The sequence below is a fragment of the Triticum urartu genome, chromosome 6A (assembly GCF_056163025.1).
Source record: "Triticum urartu cultivar PI428250 chromosome 6A, HENAU_Tu73, whole genome shotgun sequence".
NCBI lineage: Eukaryota > Viridiplantae > Streptophyta > Magnoliopsida > Poales > Poaceae > Triticum > Triticum urartu.
The window spans coordinates 514,640,558-514,659,226 of record NC_141878.1 but is presented as its reverse complement, the minus strand read 5'-3'; the positions used below and the strand labels follow the sequence as shown (position 1 = coordinate 514,659,226).

Below are 18,669 nucleotides of genomic sequence, written 5' to 3'. Positions count from 1 at the left end.
TAGTGTGCCGACACCCAGGCTTAGCTCTTGCCAAAGTCGCAGTTCAAAGAACCGGCTGTCCGGCTGGCAAGAGCCAAAAGCAGGAAAGGATGCCCACATGAAAAATGGCCAGGGACCAACGGACTAATATAACGAAAGCCGGTTTGCCGCCTACCACCGACCGACTACCAGAGTAGCCGGCCAGCCGGTTTCCATTCACTTCACTTCAATCCAAGAAAGCTCAAGTACTTGCCTCCCCAAAGAGGGAAGGCGGCAAAGGAAAAAGCCTAAGGATAAAAAGCATACGCGAATGGAAACCAAACATGCACATAATAATATTTACATAAAAGACCTCCAAGAGGCCAGCATTCAACATAGTTTGGATACACCCCCAGTGGGGGGAACTGCGAAAGCTTAATAAAGATTGTTCAAAAGGCAACAAGCAGGAAAAATAAGGACGGCAGGTCAAGCTCGCGGAGCGACCGACGAGCCGGGCTGGTCGGCGGAGACGGTTGTGCCGGTTGAAGGAGTGGCCGGCTGGCAAACCTCGGCTTGATCACCGCCTCCCGCAGAGGGTGCGCTTCCACCCGCCTCGTTGCTGGAGGCACGGTCAGCCTGAGGCCGGCCGGTTGTTCCACTAGCCGGCTCGACGTCTTCGCCGTCCTCTTCTTCGTCATCCTCGCCCTCGTCGCTGGAGGCGATCTCCTCTGCCGAGTCCTCGCCCACCGCCGGGTTCAGCCCGAACCACTCCTCCGGCTGGGCAACGCCGTCATCATTGATTTCAGGTGCAAAAACGCTGATGTCGGTGCACTCAGCGATCGTCGAAGCACGTTGGGCGATAGCCGGCCGCACCTCCTCCAGCTCCGCGTCGGCCTCCAGCCGCCAAGTCCGCAGCTGGTCCAGGTTCAGCCCTGGGTACCAAGCTCGAACGAACTCCAACGCCCGCCCGGCTCCAAGACGGGCCGCCGACGCCTTCCAAGCTTCAAAGCGACCGACTGCGACCTCCAGCCAGTCGGCAGTCCGGCTTGGGGTGCGGGGGATCGTCTCGCCGGGCCAGAGGGCGGCCAACACCTGCGCCCCGGCATGTTGGAGCCGGCGAAGCATCCGGTGAGCCGGCTGCAGCCGCGCTTGGATAGCCAAGAGTTGCTCCTCAAGCGTCTGATTCGCGTCCGGCGCGATGTTGACCCCCGCCTGATGGCGCGCCTCGCGATGGGCCTCGATGGTTTGGGCGGCAAAGGCGGAGTAGCCAGGAAAGTAGTCTGCACAAGAAAATAGGCAGCAGCACAAGTCAGGCCAAAAACCAGGCGGCAAGGGGCAGGAAAGGAGCGAGGAAGGCGGCTTACTGTCGATCAAGTCCTCGATGCGGCCGAAGCCTTCATCCAGCACTCGTCGGGTCTCAGCCCAGCTCGCCGCCTCGGTCTCAAACTCTGCCTTCAGGGCGGCCTCGCTATCCTGCGCTTTCTGCAGGGCCGCCTTGTGGCTCTCCTCCTGGTCAGCCAGCTTCTTGGCCAGGCGGTCACGCTCCTGGACCAAGGCAGCGTACTCAGCATCCTTGGTATGAAGGGCGGCCTGCGCTTCGCTGAGCTCCCTCCTCAAGTCGGCGTTGGCCCCTGAAAGCACGAAGGAAAAAGTCGTCAAGGAAGATCCGACCCGACTGCTCAGCAGTCGGCCCGAATCTCGGGGACTACACCCAGTGGGTGCGCTGACGCGCCCCCACAGGAGACAGACAAGATCAAGCACTTACTTCGGCTGTTGACCAGGTCGTCGGTCTTCCGACCCAACTCCTGAGCCTGGGAGTTGAAGGCGGCAGCACGGGAGTTATGATATTCCTGGAAGTTCAGACAGGAAGCAAAAAATAAGGTAGTCGTCAAGAAAGATCTGACCCGACTGCTCAGCAGTCGGCCCGAATCTCGGGGACTACACCAAGTGGGTGCGCTGACGCGCCCCCACGGAAGAAATCAAGAGACCAAAGCGGCCAAGAATGGAAGACTCACCCGGATGGCAGCCCGCGTCAACAGGAACTCCTGGGTGTACTGCTGCAGCAGGGCGGCCTGATCTTGAAGCCGGCTCCGAACCTCTTTAGCCGCCGCATTCAGCTCGCCAGTCCCCCCGCTGGGAGTCCACTCGGACGAGGCGGTGCTGGCCGCCTCCAGAGCCTCCGCTGACTGGCCGGCGCCCGCAACTCGGCGCGACTCCGGCGGAGCGGCGCCTCCCCCTGCGCGCCGACGCGTCACCGGCTGCACCTCGAAGCCGGCTCCGTCCTCCGGCTCACCCCCGGCCGGCTCCTCTGGTGCCGCTGACGATTGGCCGCCTTGGCCCGCTCCGGTTGGCGCTGCCGGCGGCGCTCTCCCCGCAAAGACCGCGAGGTCCTCCCTCCTCTCCATCAGCGGCGGGTCTTGGACGATTTCCTCTGCCAGGTGCAATGGGGTGTCAGGGGCCACGGCTCGGAGGGGAATGGCGAGCAGCGGAGGCTGGTCACGCGAACCCTCCGCCTCCGTTTCCGCGGTCGCCGCCTCCACCTGGGCCTTGGCTGCCGCGTCGGCCTGCTCCCTCGCCGCCCGGGCGGCCGCTCTTTCCGCCGCCTCACGCTCCTCCCGCGCCTCACGGGCGTTCCGCTCCGTGGCCTCCCTGAGGTCGGCGCGGGGGTCCACGCGGCGGGAGCCCGAAGACCCTCCGGTCGGCCCAACTACGGAGCCGCCCGGACCCCGCTCAAGGGAAAGCGGCGCCCTGTCCAGCGAGCGGGGAAAGGTTAGGAAGAATGTTCGAACAAGAGAGAACGATGAAAAGCATGCGACCAGGCAATCGACGACTTACGCTGAGACCGCCTGAGGCTGCTTCACCGCCTTGCGGAAGCGGGCCGCTTTCGCGGCCGCCTCATCTCGTCTGGTCGACGCGGTGGAAGCTTTGGACTTCTTCGGCCGACTACCGAAGAGGATTGACGGGGCCCGGCGCTTCTGTGTGCCGCCGCTGGCAGCCGGCGCGATGGACAAGCCCGCGCCCTGATGGTCGGCCGCCGGCTGGCGACGTGGGGCGACTTCGGCTTCGGCATCATCCGGCCAGTCCTCGAAGCTGGCGGTAAGCCCTGTGCCTCCGGGCTCGGCGTCGTCCCCCACGACGGCGTCTTCCATGGCGGCCGCCCCCAAATCTGGGTCACCGACGTCGTCCACCGTGCGGTCGGGGACGTACTGGCGTTCTATCCCTGCTGCCCCGGTCGTCGGCGGAAGAAGGGGGTTCTGCTAAGAAGAACCGACCGATCAGAAGCCGGCCATCATAAAGCCGGCTACCAACAAAAAGAAGAAAGAGAGGAAAGCTTACCACGGGCGGAGGGTTGGCGCGAGAATATGGCACCTTGCCGTATCGCCAGTCCTCGGCGAGCTTGCAATTGGAGATATAATTTACCATGTATGACACCTCCGCATGAGGCATCTCCCTGGTGCTCAGCCGGCTTGGGTCGAAGCGGCCGCTCATCTGACACATCATGTGGGGCCGGCTTTGGAGAGGAACTATCCGGCGCTCCGCGAAGGCGGCCACCAAGTCGGCCCCGCACAGGCCTTCCGACTGGATCATCACCCGAAGCCGGGAGACGGCAGCGTTCCCGTCCTGAGACAGTGACCTGGACCGGAAACTCCATGAGGGCTGCCTCCCAGCCGGCGGGCCGGCTACGTAAGCCGGCAGGTTGACGTGGTCTCCTTGTTGGGCGACGTTCTTCACGTAGAAGTACGACTTCTGCCAGATCTTCACCGACTGGATCAGGGGGATGGACGGGAACGGGTTGTTCTTGCCCGACCTCCTCATGGCGATGAAGGCCCCGCAGGGGGCGGGCACGCCTGCGACGACGGTGCCGAGTTTGCTCTGGAAGAATTCCCCCCAGAGCTCCAGCGTGGGGAGCAGCCCCAAGAAACCTTCGCAGAGAGAGACGAAGGCCGACAGCAGCATCACCGCGTTGGGCGTGAGGTGATGCGGCTGAAGATTGTAGAACTCGAGGAAGGAGCGCAGGAATCCGCTCGCCGGAAGGCCGAAGCCGCGCAGGAAGTGCGAGCGGAAGACAACCCGCTCGCCCTCCTCCGGTGCCGGCGAGATCTCCATCTCTGGGGCCAGGCGGACCCGCATGAGGTTGGCGTCGGGCAGGCGCCGAGTCCGGCAGAGGAACTCAACATGGTCCTCATGGACGTTGGAGCCATCCCACGAGCTCAACAGCGCCATGGGAGCAAGACAATGTGGCGGCGCGGCGGCGCTGAGATGGGAGGCTGCGGCGACAACGAGAGGAAGAAAGGAGGACGAGAAGGGGCGGAGCGAGAGAGAGCGTGCGAACCTCTGTCTCTCCCCCTCCTCCCCCTACTTATAGGCTCGCGTGGCGGAGCCGAGGAGGTGCGGCGTGGGGAAACGTGGGGATCGATCGTGCCCACTCCCCCACGTCCCGCGTTTACTGCGCCCTAACGGCGAAATAAAATCGCCACGGGAAGGCGAGCGGTCCAGCTGGGCCGCAGAAGATCAGCGTTCGGGCCGAGGCCTAGGAGTGGCGGGCCCGGGCCTGCGGCGGCGTCCCGTCGCGCGCGTGCGCTGGCAGGGTCTCGCTGCCACGTGGCCCGCGGGAGAGCCCGCGGTCAGCACGCGGGTCGACCACTTTCCCGCCTGCAAGACGCAGGGCTCCCCGAAATCGGCATACACCAGCAAAGCCGGCTCTTCAGGGTAGGAAGCTGACCAAGCTTCTCGTCCCTTTGTCCGCCTCGAAGCTCGATCAGCTTCGGGGACTACTGTCGGAGTAAATAGCCATGGGTAGCCTAGCCGGCTTCCCCTGGCCCTTCTGAAAAAATTACGAGCCCGTCCGGCTCTCAAGAATCCAAGACATGGTGCCGCCTTTCCCTTGCTGGTTGTCACCCAGGCCGGCTTTCGGAAGGCGGCCCGACTTTAGCCCTCATGAAGAAAGCCATGGGAGGGCCGACTTCGAGAAGCCGGCCGCGAGAAGGCCGACTCCAAGAAGCCGGCTCCCATAAAGCGGTCGAGACCGTACCCTCAAAGTTTGCATCCACCTAGCGGCGATGTGACGGGGCGTGGCTACAGTGAAGCCTGCCACCCCCGAATCCCGGAGCACGCCTGGCACAGTGCACCGTACGGAGTGGGCATGACCCGTCCGGCGCGGCACTGTTGCCATGTTGACCCTGATGTCACCCACGACGAGCCGCCAGTGCGGCCCACGGGCGGTGGGCCCCTTCAAGCAAAGAGACGCCCGAAGGCGGCCAGGCCTCCCCCAGTTGGCCCGAGACGGGGCCGGCTCCCCGCAGCCGGCTCGCTTCCCCCCTCACGGGAGACGCCCCATTAAGGAGACAAGACGCCGTAAGGCTACAGCGATCGCCCGCCGGACGGCGGCACTGTAGCCACGCTTACCTCGACGAAGCCCTCGTCATCAGGTTGAGGCAACAGTAACCAGCCACCGACAAGACCCTTGGCAGTGGGGCCTGCCTGTTGCCAAGGAGTTGGCAGCCGGCGGGACCCACCAGCCGGCGGGCCCCAGCAGTCGGCGCAGAAGCCGGCGAGCGCAGTCACAGACGGCTAGGCCCCGCGCCCAGTCGGATTACCATTGTACCCCCGGGGGGTAGGCCTATATAAACCCCCCGGGGCGCCCATGCAAAGGGTTGGACCCCCAGCTAGTTTTAGACACCACACAAGGAGAAGAAGCAAGCTAGCCGTGCCCTTCTTCCTCCTCCCACCGAACAGCTCAAGGAGCACTGTGTAGCTACTTGTCCATCTAGTGATCATGCGGAGACCCCGCAGAGCAGCAGTAGGGGTGTTATCTCCACGGAGAGCCCCGAAGCTGGGTAAGATTCGCCGGCGTGCATGTCTTCGCCTCATCCCGTTTCCAGGCACCGGCGACGTCTTACTGGCTCCCACAATGATAAGCCACCCGTTGGCATATGTCGCACCTACCACCCGACAGATCATGTGGATAGAAACCTTCTTCAATGATTCTCCAAAGGTTAGTGTTCACATGATTTAAATGACGTTTAAAGCGGTAAACCCAAGAATCAAAGTCCTCATTTTTCACAATCTTAGGGGGAGGACCGGCATGATTCAAATGAGTGGAAGGAACCGGTCCACCATAAACAAGTGGTGGTTCCACATGGGCAAAGATGCCGGTGCCATTCTTACCACTAGAAGAAGGAGCCTTTTCACTACTAGATTCCCCTTGTCGGGGATAGCATCCGTCACCTTGTTGGCGGGGTCACCCACTTTCAACGGTGCGGTGGATAGTTTAAACCCCTCAAGAAATTTAGTAAACATGCTTTCAACTTCGCGTCATGGAGGTTTTTAATGTCTCCAAGGCCACATTGAACTCCTCACGAGAGACCGAGGTTCCCCCATCGCCCATATACGAGATCGGATTCACACCGGAGTGTTCCTCCACACCGTCTATGGTATCAACCATACTCTTTGGACGGTGAAGTCCTTAATAAAGAGACGAGGCTCTGATACCAATTGAAAGGATCGATATGGTTGACTAGAGGGGGGTGAATAGGCAACTACCAATTTTTTATTTTTCTTTAACAAATTAAACTTTGCATCAAAGTAGGTTGTCTAGATGTGCAACTAGGTGAGCAACCTATATGATGCAATAACAACAAGCATACAAGCAAGCAAGAGAAGTAACACTAAAGAGTTTGCACAAGTAAAGGTAAGAGATAACCAAGAGTGGATCCGGTGAAGACGAGGATGTGTTACCGAAGTTCCTTCCTTTTGAGGGGAAGTACGTCTCCGTTAGAGCGGTGTGAAGGCACAATGCTCCCCAAGAAGCCACTTGGGCCACCATATTCTCCTCACGCCCTCACACAATGCGAGATGCCGTGATTCCACTATTGGTGCCCTTGAAGGCGGCGAACGAACCTTTACAAACAAGGTTGGGGCAATCTCCACAACTTAATCGGAGGCTCCCAACAAAACCACGAAGCTTCGCCACAAATGGACTATGGCTCCGTGGTGACCTCAACCGTCTAGGGTGCTCAAACACCCAAGAGTAACAAGATCCGCTAGGGATGAGTGGGGGAATTGAAAATCCCTTGGTGGAAGTGTAGATCGGGGCCTTCTCAACCACTCCCGAGCAAATCAACAAGTTTGATTGGTTAGAGAGATAGATCGGGAAAAAATGGAGCTTGGAGCATTTAATGGAGCTTGAGCAATAAATGGAGCTTGAGGAGGAAGAGGTAGGTCAAAGGAAAGAAGAGGACCCTCTTTTATAGTGGGGGCAACAATCCAACCGTTGCCCCTCACCAACCAGCCCCGCATAGGGCGGTACTACCGCTAGGTCAGCGGTACTGCCGCACCAGCCAGCGGCACTGCCGCGCAGAGGAGACTAGTAGGGAATAGGACCCAACGTGGTACTACCACGGTGGTAGGGGCGGTACTACCGCTCCTGAACGGTACTACCGCCTCTACAACCGCAACTAGTGCCGCAAAACCCGACACGAGAAAAAGACCCCTCGAGTCGAGGCGGTAGGAGCCAGACAGCCCAGCGGTACTACGGCAGCGGGGTCACGGGTGGTACTACCGCTGTGGAGCGGAACTGCCGCTTGTGACCCTTCGGCCGTACTACCACTGGTAGTGCGGTACCACCGCTGGGACACAGAAGAGAGAGAGAGAGAGAGAGAGAGAATCTCTCCAAAGAGGCTGAGGACGAGGCGGTGGTGCCAGGCACCCCAGCGGTACTACTGTTGTGGAGTCACGGGCGGTACTACCGTTGTGGAGCGGTACTGCCGCTTGTGGCTCCTCAGCGGTACTACGGCTGGGTTGCGCGGTACTACCGCTGGGACCCAGACAAGGACAAAGAGAAGTGGAGAGATCTCTACAATGGAATGGAAAAGCTCGGAGGGTGAGAAGATGATGTGTACGTGTTGATTCCACCCATGCAATACCCCAGCGGACCCCCTCTTGATAGTACGGTGCCCTCTACGCAACTAGTCCACCGAGAAAGAAACCAAAAAGCTACACCGTCTTGAAAGACACTCCGAAGGGAAGAAAACGTCTCGTGCCAGGGGTGAATCTGTGAACTATTCAAAGCACATGATTAGTCTGCAAACATGTTGTCATCAATCACCAAAACTACCTTGAGAGAGATATGCCGTAACATGCGCCTTTGCGTCTCCTGCTCGCGGCGCCTTGCCCAGTAGGTTTGCTCGTAGGTGACGTCCTTCGGATGGCGCCGGCGCCACTCCGCCATGACACGCTCGTCCTCCTGGGCGACGAGGAGGCGGCGCTGCCGCTGAACGTGCTCTGCATGGTCTTGTGCCGTGTTAAGATGAGGCGGCGGGGCGACGTCCAGTGCCTGCTGGAGCGTGTCCACGTCCTGGAAGTTCATCTGCGGGCTCGGCCTGCCTAGGCGCCACGCCGCCGCGTCGTACGCGTGGGCTGCCTCGTGCGCCGTCTCGAAGGTGCCGAGGCCGAGCTGGAGTTTGCCGGACCGTATCTCGGAGTAGTACCCGTCGTTGGGGCGCTGGCGGACGCCGCGGTAGCCCGACGCTCCTCGGTGGCGCGACGGCATGGTGGCGCGTCGGTGGCGGGGCGCTGGAGCGGTGGAGGCGCGCGTGGCAGCGGCGGCAACGAGGAAGCGATGGAGGCGCGCGTGACAGTGGAAGAGGAAGTGTGTGGAATAGGTGCGTGGCGAGCGCCGCAATTTAAAGGCACACCGGAAGCGGTGCGCCAAAAATAGCGCACGAGCTGACGCCTTTTCCCGCGCGCGCCCAAACGATTCCCCCGCGCGCGAGTTTACCTCCACCGCTGAAGCGCGCCAAAATGTCCCGCGCGCACTAAAAATTCGATTTACCACGCGCGTGCGCCTTTTGAGACGGCCGTTGGAGATGCTCTAAGAGCATCTCCAGCCGTTGGCCTCCCCAGGAGGCGTTTTTTTCGCCTCCTGGGGGGCTGCCGGCGAAAACTTCGGCCTGGGGGTGGAATTTTTTCCACTCGTTGCGCCCCCAGAGCTCCATCGACAGGCTCCTCTGACAAGACAGGGATCATCCATTCTCCCATCCCTCCTCTCCTCCATTCCTTCAAGCAAGAAACAAACAAACAAAGCTCCATCGCCAAGAAACCACCACCGAGTTGCTTGCCGGAACCAATGGCGACCACCAAGAAGAGGGAGATGGTGTTCTTCGACGTGGAGGCTGCGCAGTCCCTGTCGCTGCCTGGCTAGTGCAGCCTGCTGGAGTTCGCCGCCATCCTCGTCTGCCCGCGCCGCCTCGTCGAGGTCTCCAGCTACTCCACCCTCATCCGCCCGGACGACGCCGGCGCCGACGGTGGCGTCCTCTCCGCCTCCTCCGGCGCACCCTCGTTCGAGGATGTCTTCCCGGACATCTTCGAGCTGCTGGAAGGCCGCGTGTGGGCGGGCCACGTCATCCGGCGCGCCGGCTGCCCGCGCATGCGCGAGGCCTTCGCCGCCTTCGGCCTGGGCGCGCCGGAGCCCGTGGGCGTCGTCGACTCGCTCGACGTGCTCCTCGCGCAGGGCGAGCAGGGGTGCTTCGGGCCGGCCGCCCCCGGGGACGACGGCCAGGAGGAGGACGAGGAGGCGGTGGCGGCGGCCCTGGCGGAGCACTTCGGGATCGGCGCGCGGCGGGCGCGGGGGCTCCGGTGCCTGGATGGCGCGCGCGTGAGCCTCTAGGTGCTGGGACACCACGAAGGAATGGAATTTTTTCCACGGCGGCGGCGGCCCCCCGCGCCCGCGCGGGGACAGCGACGGCGGCAGCGAGGGCCAAGCGCGAGGAGGATGCGGGGCGGCAAGCTCGGCGGGTCCGGCGCAGCTGGACGTCGTCGGCGAGGCGTTCTGTGCAGGCGGGAGTTGGTGGGGGGGAGAAAGAGAAAAGAGATCACGTGGGTGGGCCCGAAGGAAAAGCAAGGAGAGAGAGGGAGTGGGAGGCTGACAATGGGCCCAAAGCAACTAAAGTAGTCTCTCTCCTCCCCCAGCTGCCCCTCGGGATCCTGGGAATGGGATGAGAGCGCCGACCGTAGTTTTGACCAAATCCGGCGATATTTGTGCTCCTGGGGACGCGAGTGCAAACTTTTTTAACCACCGGCGCTGGAAAAGTGCTTTTGGGGGCCTTCTGGGAGACGGGTGGAGATGCCCTAACGTCCAGACGCCGTAAACCACGTAGTACGTGCGCGCGGGACCTTCCGATCCGTTCCCCATACGTACGTACTAAGTAGTACGTTGCACGTAATATAGCCGCATCGTCCAGCATGCATGGTCCAAGCGCGCCGGCGATGCCTCCGCCGCATTTACACGGGGGTCGCCGTCGCCGCCGCTGGTGTTGCCTGCGCATCATGCATGGAGCTGTGCGTCTGACTGAATGTATGACGGTGACAGCTCCATGCATGGAGTACGTACCCTGTTCCGAGAACACATGCTTGGCGTCTTGGCCTGCGGCGGCCGCTGCACCTCGCCGTCCCCGGTGCCGCTGTCTAGAGCCGCGGCCAGATGCACGCAGCATGCATCATGCCTCGCGCGCCATGCGAGCGAGCGAGGCTCGGGCCGTGACCAGTGGAGGACATCCGTCCGTCCGTCCGTTGGTTGTTGTCCGCGCAGCAGGACCAGACGGACGCAGCTTCAGTGACTTTGTGAAGCCAAGTCACGCAGCGCCTTAGCCCACTATATCAGCCACTCATTGTACATCTGATGGACAGGATTCACTCAAGGCAAAAAGGCCCAGTCTTGGTAGTTTTCATTTACAGTGATGTGAGTAAAACAGTGAGGCACTGGACACTCTCCAGACTTAATATTTTCACACAGAAAATATCTGATGTTGAGCATAATATGAAATGAACAGTAATCCCATTATACAAGGGAAAGTATTACAGTATAACATTGAAAATTGCAAGCAATTAACTTCAGTGTATAATCTATACAACATTGAAAACTGCAAGCACTACATATCAGAAGTCTGAAGCAAACAGAGAAAGAAACACTGTATCACAACCTTGAAATTTGCAAGCACTTAGCATTCGTACAACTCTGTAGCACAAATATTCAAGCACTTGAGATTGATAGTCTGAACCATACCATTCAAATTCTGTAGCAACAAGTACTATTGATGAATAACCATCCAAGTATGTTACATAATAGGCCATTTCACTTGTACACTTAGGCCACAAAAGACTATAGTTAGCCACCAAAATACCATCGGATAACTATAGTTAACCCCCAAAGTTTCATCTAACCAACTTCTACATATTAGAACAATATGAAAATGCTTTAAAATGCTCTTTGTTTCTTTTTTGTTCCACTATCCTTTCAAAATGCTTTAAAAATCTAACAATATGAAAATCAGATTTCAAATGGTTCTTCAATGAATTGTTGAAGCTCTCACTTAATTGTGTACTTCTCACTCCCAAACTGAAGACATCTCTCATAAAACATTCAGCCCACTTTTCTTTTACCTTGTAGATACTATCGAACCAAGTTTGCTTATGCATCTTTAACCTCATGTTGGCAAATGCTTCTTCAAACTCAACCTTGTCCTCATAGCCATACATACAAGCACTAAAATCAGTGAGAATATGTGATTCTTCATCTTCATCTTTGCCTTCACCCTCCTCTTTCTCTTCACCCTCGTCTTCATCTTCACCCTTAATTGGAGATAGATGTTTCACAGCATTTTGCATTATGTGAAATGTACACAGTCCATGATATGCTTCTGTGAACACATCCTCTACAGCTCTACCCATTGCATAATCTTGATCGGTATAAATAGTTCTAGGTTGCCTTCCATTATGCGCACCTAGGAAGGTTTCAAAGAGCCATTTGAATGAGGCAAATGTTTCGTCAAACATTAGTGCAGCACCAAAAACTGTAGTCTCCCTAAACTGATTGAGCCCAAGAAAAAGACCAAATGGCCTATATTCCTTGTTTGTACCAAAAGTAGTGTCAAATGTGACAACATCGCCAAAGTGTGCATAGTCTAACATCATTTTAGCATCAGCCCAGAAAATGTTTGATATATTCTCCTCGCAATCTAGTTGCAAAGTATATTGAAATGATGGATTTTCAGCAACTTTTCCACGAAAGTACTTTAACATGCTGCCTGACTGACCAAAAGCAAGCTCTCTTTGCCTCTTGCTTTGCAAAAGATTTCTGTGGTCTCGACAAGTGTAGCTGAGATTAAGTGGTCCGCCAACCTGACGAGTAGCAAGCTCATATGCAGCTTTAGGCCTAATTCCAGAATCATCTGCGGCTTCAATTTCATATGCTTGAAATTCTGAAATTTTCCTTTGGGACACCATGAGGTGGCGGGTTTGTGGCAAGTGAAGCAAGTGATTATGTTCAATAACTACATCCGTGACTTCCAAATTTCCAGACTCTCGATCCAATGTAAGAGTCGTTCGAGCTTTACAATCAGTTCTTGTCTCAGCTCTAAAGCACTTCCGAATGGATTCTCTTTGCGTTTTTTTCCGATGACCTTCATTGGCACAAACATGTCTACAGGAAGTTACCTTACCATCAAATTTGCTCACATTGGTGTACCTTTTCCTCACATCAAAGCCTACACGACCACCATATGCTACCCAAAACAACCAAGACTCCACTTGACTTTTGAATATCATGCCAATTTGAGGCATCCCCTTATCAGATTGCGCCATTGCACACCACCTTATTAATCTGCCATTGCCAACACATATAATCAGCCGACTAAATTGCACAACACCAACTAATAGTCTAGATGCAAATCTGAAACAATTACTAATACTAATATTGCACTACTAGTATATCTGAATATTAGTTAGTGTTCTTTCACCAAATCAGAACTTGAAACTCCCTAAACAATTTGTAGTGTTAGTTAGTGTTCTTTCACCAGATTACTACAATTTGAAACTCACATACTAACAAAAATTCAGATTATTCTACTTCTGAATATCTGGGGTGTTGCGTGTGTGGTGAGTGATCTGAAATTGCACAACCATGTATTTATATCTGGTGTGTGTGATCCGGACTGGTCAAAAGAATTACTACAACTTGCATAACCATGTAATCCCGTAAAAAAATCCAAAGCATTACTACTAGTGAAAGCATCATCTCAACTTCTGAATAATTAGGTGCTCACGGTCTGAGCTTGGCTGCAGTAAAATTCAACTAAAATCAGAATTACCTCAGGCGAACGACGATTATATCTTCTCGGTGGAATCCAGGGGCAGATCAGGTGAACGAAAATCTGCGGCCGCGCTGTATCTTCTCAGAAGCTCCGGTGCGGCGAGGCCCTCCTCCCCGTCGCCTCCGCGGCGGCGCGAGGCCGCCCTACTTTCTCTCCAATGAATGCGGCGTGACGAACTCCTCTGCTCTGGACGGAACAAATCTCAACCTCTCCTCCACAGCGGCGCCTCTCGCCTCTGTCTCTCTCAGGCTCTCGAAGGTGGCGCTCCCGCCAAACCCTCGCCGCCGCGCGGGAGAACTGGATGACGCCCCGCCAAAACACCTCGCCCCGCCTCGTCTTTTCCGCTGAAACTGCTGAAGCTGGGCCTTTTTTGCCTTGAGTGAATCCTGTCCATCAGATGTACAATGAGTGGCTGATATAGTGGGCTAAGGCGCTGCGTGACTTCGCTTCACAACGTCACTGAAGCTGCGTCCGGACCAGACCACGACCACCACAAAGGTCACGGTTCGGACGGCGTCGCCGGCAAACACGTGACGTCTGGCACCGACCGATCGATCGATCGCACACACGCTTCATCAACAGGACCCGGCTTTGTAGTACAAACTCGAGAAAAGCACCTGTCCGTGTGCTCTGCTTAGAGCAGCTTCAACGGGGCTGATCCAAACGAACGGCGTTTTTATTTGCTTTTTTTCATTTGGATCGATAACCTGCCCGCCGTCCGTTTTTTTTTAGTTTTGGGTTGGCAGTGTGACCAACGGGCCGACCCATTTTTTGACCGTGCGTGCTTTAGATCATGCTAGCGGCCATGCCGTCGCCCTGGTTTTGGCGCTCCAGCGCGGGGAAAAGCGGCCTAACGCGCGCTGGTTTTGGCGCTCCAGTACGTGAGAAAGGTTCGCGCGCGCGCCGCGGCCGGCGCCTCATTCTGTCACTAGCCTCGCCGCCTCTGCGCCACCATGTCGATGCGCCGCTTAGGCGCTTCGGATTTTCGCGGAGTCCGCGAGCGCCGCTCCGGCGCCTTCTCTTCTGAGATCTGGTTTCTTTAGAAACGCCTCATCCTCGACACCTTCGACACCGCAGAGGAGGCGGCCCCACGACGCGGCGGCGTGGCGCCTTCTGAGGCCTCGTCGGGATATGAATTTTCCTCACGTGTCGAGCTAGCGGACGTAGGATCTCGAAGACGAGCAGTATGCTGACGCCTACATTCAGACGTCGGAGGAGGACATTACCGAGTCGGAGTCGGAAAGCGACGAGTAGTTGATCTTTTCTTTTATCTGTCTACACTAAAACTATCTTTTTATCGGAAAAAATGGCCGGTGGCGTCGGCGACGAAGCAGGCGGGCGAGGATGTGCTGTTTGATGTGGAGAGGCCAATACAATGTGCCACCGACCAACGGGTCCGGTGAGGAAAGAGGACGAGCGTGCGCGTCTGTCTTGTGTCCGCGCCAACGCAAAACTGGCTAAGAAATGGGCCGAAAATGGGTCGGCAGGCGGACGAAAGCGGATGCGCGTCCGTTTAGGTTGGTGCGTTGGGCAGACCTTTTTATCCACGCCGATCTAAACGAATGACCGCAGACGAAATGGATCGCTCCATTAAAGTTGCTCTTAGTTGTTTCTTTTACCTTCTTGCATAAAGGGCCGTTTTTTAATGATCCGGTACATGTTTTGCATGTCTGGTACTATCTTTTTTTTTGCGGGAGTGTCTGGTACTATCTCTCTAAAGAAATATAAGAATGTTTAGATCGCTATTTCTTTACGGAGGAAGTAACATTTTAAAGGAGATGGATTTAAGTGTTTGATTTTTTTGAAGCGCTATATCTTCATCCAACGGCCACCAATTGCCCGCGCATTGTTCTTCTTCTTCCCCCTTAGGCCATCAATGGACGCTGGCCTAATCGCCGGCATCCCGTGGCCAGCCGCGTTATCACGCTTGCCTCGCCGCCCCGCACACCCTGAACCGCCATCCATCGTCATGTTGCCACCGCACCCATCCATCCCTCTAACCTCCTCCCCCATCTACAGCGTGGGGGACGACCCCACATCCCAACATGAGCAGTCAAACCTCGAACTCGTTGTGGCGTTGCCGGCTCCCACTCATGCACAACTTATGTCACCGTAGAGAGTCCACGGCCTCCCCGCGCTCAGGTCAAGCTAAAAATCGACAGACGCTTCGAATTTTCCAGGTGCATGATGCTTGGCAAAGGGAAGCAAAGGCATGTAAATTTGTACTTTCTCTATCTCAAAATAAGTGACTCAAATTTGTACTAACTTTATAGTAAAGTTAGTATAAAATTAAGTCACTTATTTTAAGGCGGAGGGAGTAGAGCGTTACGAATTTACTGACAGCAACAGAATAAAATCCTGTCTGTTGCTTCAAGTTACTACAACAACTGAAGCTCCCCCAAAGCAGAATGCAAGTGCCCACCCGGCCAGCCATCCCGTGTGGACCCGTGCAACAACGACGATCGATCTGCAGAGCTGCGCAGCTCAGAGAAGGAGAGCATCCGAGGCGTGGACGCCTAAAGCAGGATCGAGTCACATCATCAGCAGAAGAGTACCACCAAATCATCCCTCCTATAGACATAGCCAGGTCCTGATTAAAGTGAGGCGTTAGAGCATCTAGAGTCACTTGTCAAATTCAATCTTTCAAACGGTCATAGACGCGTTTCGGATGTGTCCACAGACAGTGACGGGACATGCCTCAAAAAATGCATTCCATATTCGGATATCTCAAATTAGAAACATAAACTCCATATTATTACATGCAACGTAAAACTTAATTTAAGCGGGGCTCGTCTGGTTGCGCTCCCCGCTCGCCCGGTTCCGCCCTGGCCATGTCCAGCGGCCGTCTGTACTCCTCAGAGTGTTGGTCCGGTCGCCGGTAAGATAGAGTAGGGCATGGACACGAGCCGGCTCACGGGACTCGAGGTGTCGCTGTCTCTCATTCCCTACTCTTCCTCATCGGAGCCTGGAACCCAAAAGGTGTGGTGGACGTCAGATAGATGACGGATCCGTCCAGGGACGAGCCGACAACATCCACCACGATGCGGTTGCGGCGCTCGAACTGCTGCGCCATACGGGGCACCGGAGAATAGGACTCCGCCTCGCCGACGTCCGCCGCTGCGAGGGCTGCCGCCGCCTTCCGTGCCCGGTGCCTTGCACAACGGGCATGTCGTGCCATGGCCTCATGAGACAATGGTGCGTCCCGAATATCAGCGCGCCACCCGAGGGGTTGCGCGTCCACCAGCGTGTTCGGACTCCAGACGGGCCGCATGGCCTCCGGTGAGGCAGCTACGACCAGCCTACCGTCGGATCCATGCGCCATTTGGGCTGACGCAATGGATTTACGACGGATGGAGTCCAAGGCAGCCGTGCACGGGCCTCCTTCCAGGCGCGGCGGAGCGCAAGCCAGACGGCCATCTCCTCTTTGGAACCGCGTGAGATGAGTTCAGGATCGACAAATCTGAAGGTGAAGGAGACAGATCTACTAGCCTCCATGTTGGAGACGATCGGAAGGAGTCGGAGACAAGGTTGGGTGGTAGAGAGAAGTGGAGGGGAGGGGAGTGCAGTGGTTAGGGTTTGGTCTGGCAAGCGAATGGGAAGGATTTTATGTGGGGTTGGATGGGTCAGGATGGGCCGGGTCTGACGTGATGGAGTGAGGCGCCTCCATATCCGCCTCATATTTGAGCTGGATATGGAGGGTGCCGACCAGCCCGGATGTTTGAGGGCCGTTTGAGGGATTCATTTAAATCAAAAAATCATAACCGGATAGTGATCGAATGACCCGTCCGAGCGTATAAAACGGGTTTAAAACGCTCGGCTGTAGATGTTCCTATCTAAGCTTCCTGTGAAATCGACGTACGCGCCATGTGTAACTAGCGTGGTCGCTGCTCTCAATCTTTCAGGTGCACGTTACCGTTGTTGGCCCGTGTTTGGCTGCACAGTGCACGCCCTGCCTGGTGATCGATACCACTCGCCACCAATTTCTCAACTTGTCATTTTCTACTCCCAAAAGTTGCGGTCAGCGTTGCCGAGAATGAGCAAGTCGTTGGGCTCCTTGTCTACAAACAACAGTGTACCGCATATATATTTGAATTTCTCTTGCTCTTAGATTGCGTAATATAGTGCGCCCGCGCTTTTCGAGATTTAACTTTAACCATAAATTTAACTAACGAGACCAACTACGGCGGAAGAAAAAATAATATAATTAAAACTTATTTCAAATACGAATTCACTGATATAATTTTTGTTCCCGCCACAATCGGTCTTGGTAGTTAAATTTACGGTCAAAGTCGAAACACATGGATAGAGAAAGCACTACATTGTGGAATGGAGGGAGTACATAAGGGCATGGCCAATGCATGACCTCAGGGTGATGCCTCACATGCCATGTAGGATCGGATATGACGTAAAGTAGGTTCGGATAGGGAAGCGGGATCCTCTCCAGGAGGCGGGTGCTTAAAGAGAAAAAGTGTGGTCAGGTGACAAAAACTGAAAAGGTTGGAGTGAAAAGTAGAGATGCATGTGTACTAGAGTCTTTATTTTCTATTTCTTAATAAGACCCACAGGTGATAGCTTGCATTGGAGAGAAAAAATTAATGTAAATGCCTTAAATTATTTTTTATCATGGAGCATATGTATCCATATGCCACCATTGTACATGCCCTAATGGAATGATGATGAAATTAGTTGTTTGGTAAACAACTTTTCCTCTTGATTAGATTGCTTGCTCTTAGATTGCGTGGTCCCGTAGGTGATGGGACTACCCACTCCCTAGCTAGCTAGGTAGCTAGCCACATGCACCAAAAGTTCAAGCCAGTAGGACAGTTGGCATCACAAATCAGTCATTAGTGACAGCACAAACCACGAATCAGCCCTTAGTGACAGCACAAACCACATTCTTCCAGCTCCCTAATCCAGTGTCGTCATAGGTGGGCCCAAGCAACGTGATATAACTTAAACAAAAGAGAGATGGGGAGTTGGACACATCACGCATGATGTGCTTGGGTTTTGTCGGAAAAATAAAACACAAGTATACCTGTAGAACGAATAGGGAGGGGATCGGTGGAATTGATTAAGGACTAAGAGGGATCGGTAAAATTGATTGTTTATTGTTTGAGCTTTGTGGGCATATATATGGGGTATGTCATCATCTTGGAGTATACAGTGACGTTCGTTGGACGGTGGCGTTCCCATATCAAGGGAGGTAGTGCGGCGCATACCACATATTAGTCAACGCGTGGGGATAGTGAAATGGACCGCGTGGTGCGGCACTACGACCCGAAGGGGTGACATACTGGCAGCACGTGGATCGGTGCAACCGCAAAGGCGGCCTTGGGGCGGCAGCGTGGATAGCGCGCAGCAGTGCTACAACCCGAAGGGGCGACGCATCGGCAAAGTGCGGGTCGGTGCAACCTCAGGGATGACCTCGGGGCAGCGGCGCGGACCACGCGTTGCGGCGCTACGACCCGAAAAGGCGATTCAACGACAGTGTGTAGGTCGGTGCAGCAGCGGGGAGAACCACCGGATGGTGGCGCTATGGCGCGATGGGGCAACACAGTGGTGC

The 18,669-nt window shown here is 55.8% G+C and overlaps 2 protein-coding genes and 1 pseudogene across 2 annotated transcripts in view; 1 reads left to right on the top strand and 2 right to left on the bottom strand.

The window, feature by feature from the left end:
• Positions 1-8,509, bottom strand: part of LOC147966005 (uncharacterized) — a 39,710-nt gene extending 31,201 nt beyond the window's left edge. Inside the window, exon 1 of the mRNA XM_087530688.1 lies at positions 8,075-8,509. Within this exon, the coding sequence (XP_087386814.1) occupies positions 8,075-8,509 (435 nt within the window). The remainder of the gene's footprint in view (positions 1-8,074) is intronic.
• A 591-nt stretch (positions 8,510-9,100) lies between these two features.
• On the top strand, positions 9,101-9,625 carry LOC125516880 (protein NEN4 pseudogene; annotated as a pseudogene).
• A 1,293-nt stretch (positions 9,626-10,918) lies between these two features.
• On the bottom strand, positions 10,919-13,498 carry LOC125514548 (protein FAR1-RELATED SEQUENCE 5-like). The gene is made up of 2 exons (XM_048679887.2): positions 13,104-13,498; positions 10,919-12,616 (listed from the first exon to the last, which is right to left on the bottom strand). The coding sequence occupies exon 2, from the start codon at positions 12,595-12,597 to the stop codon at positions 11,185-11,187; it is 1,413 nt and encodes a 470-aa protein (XP_048535844.1). The 5' UTR covers positions 12,598-12,616; positions 13,104-13,498; the 3' UTR covers positions 10,919-11,184.
• Between the last annotated feature and the right edge of the window lie 5,171 nt (positions 13,499-18,669).

Coding starts and splice junctions, on each gene's coding strand:
- LOC125514548 (XM_048679887.2), bottom strand. CDS start 12,597: ATGGCGCAATCTGATAAGGGGATGCCTCAAATTGGCATGATATTCAAA.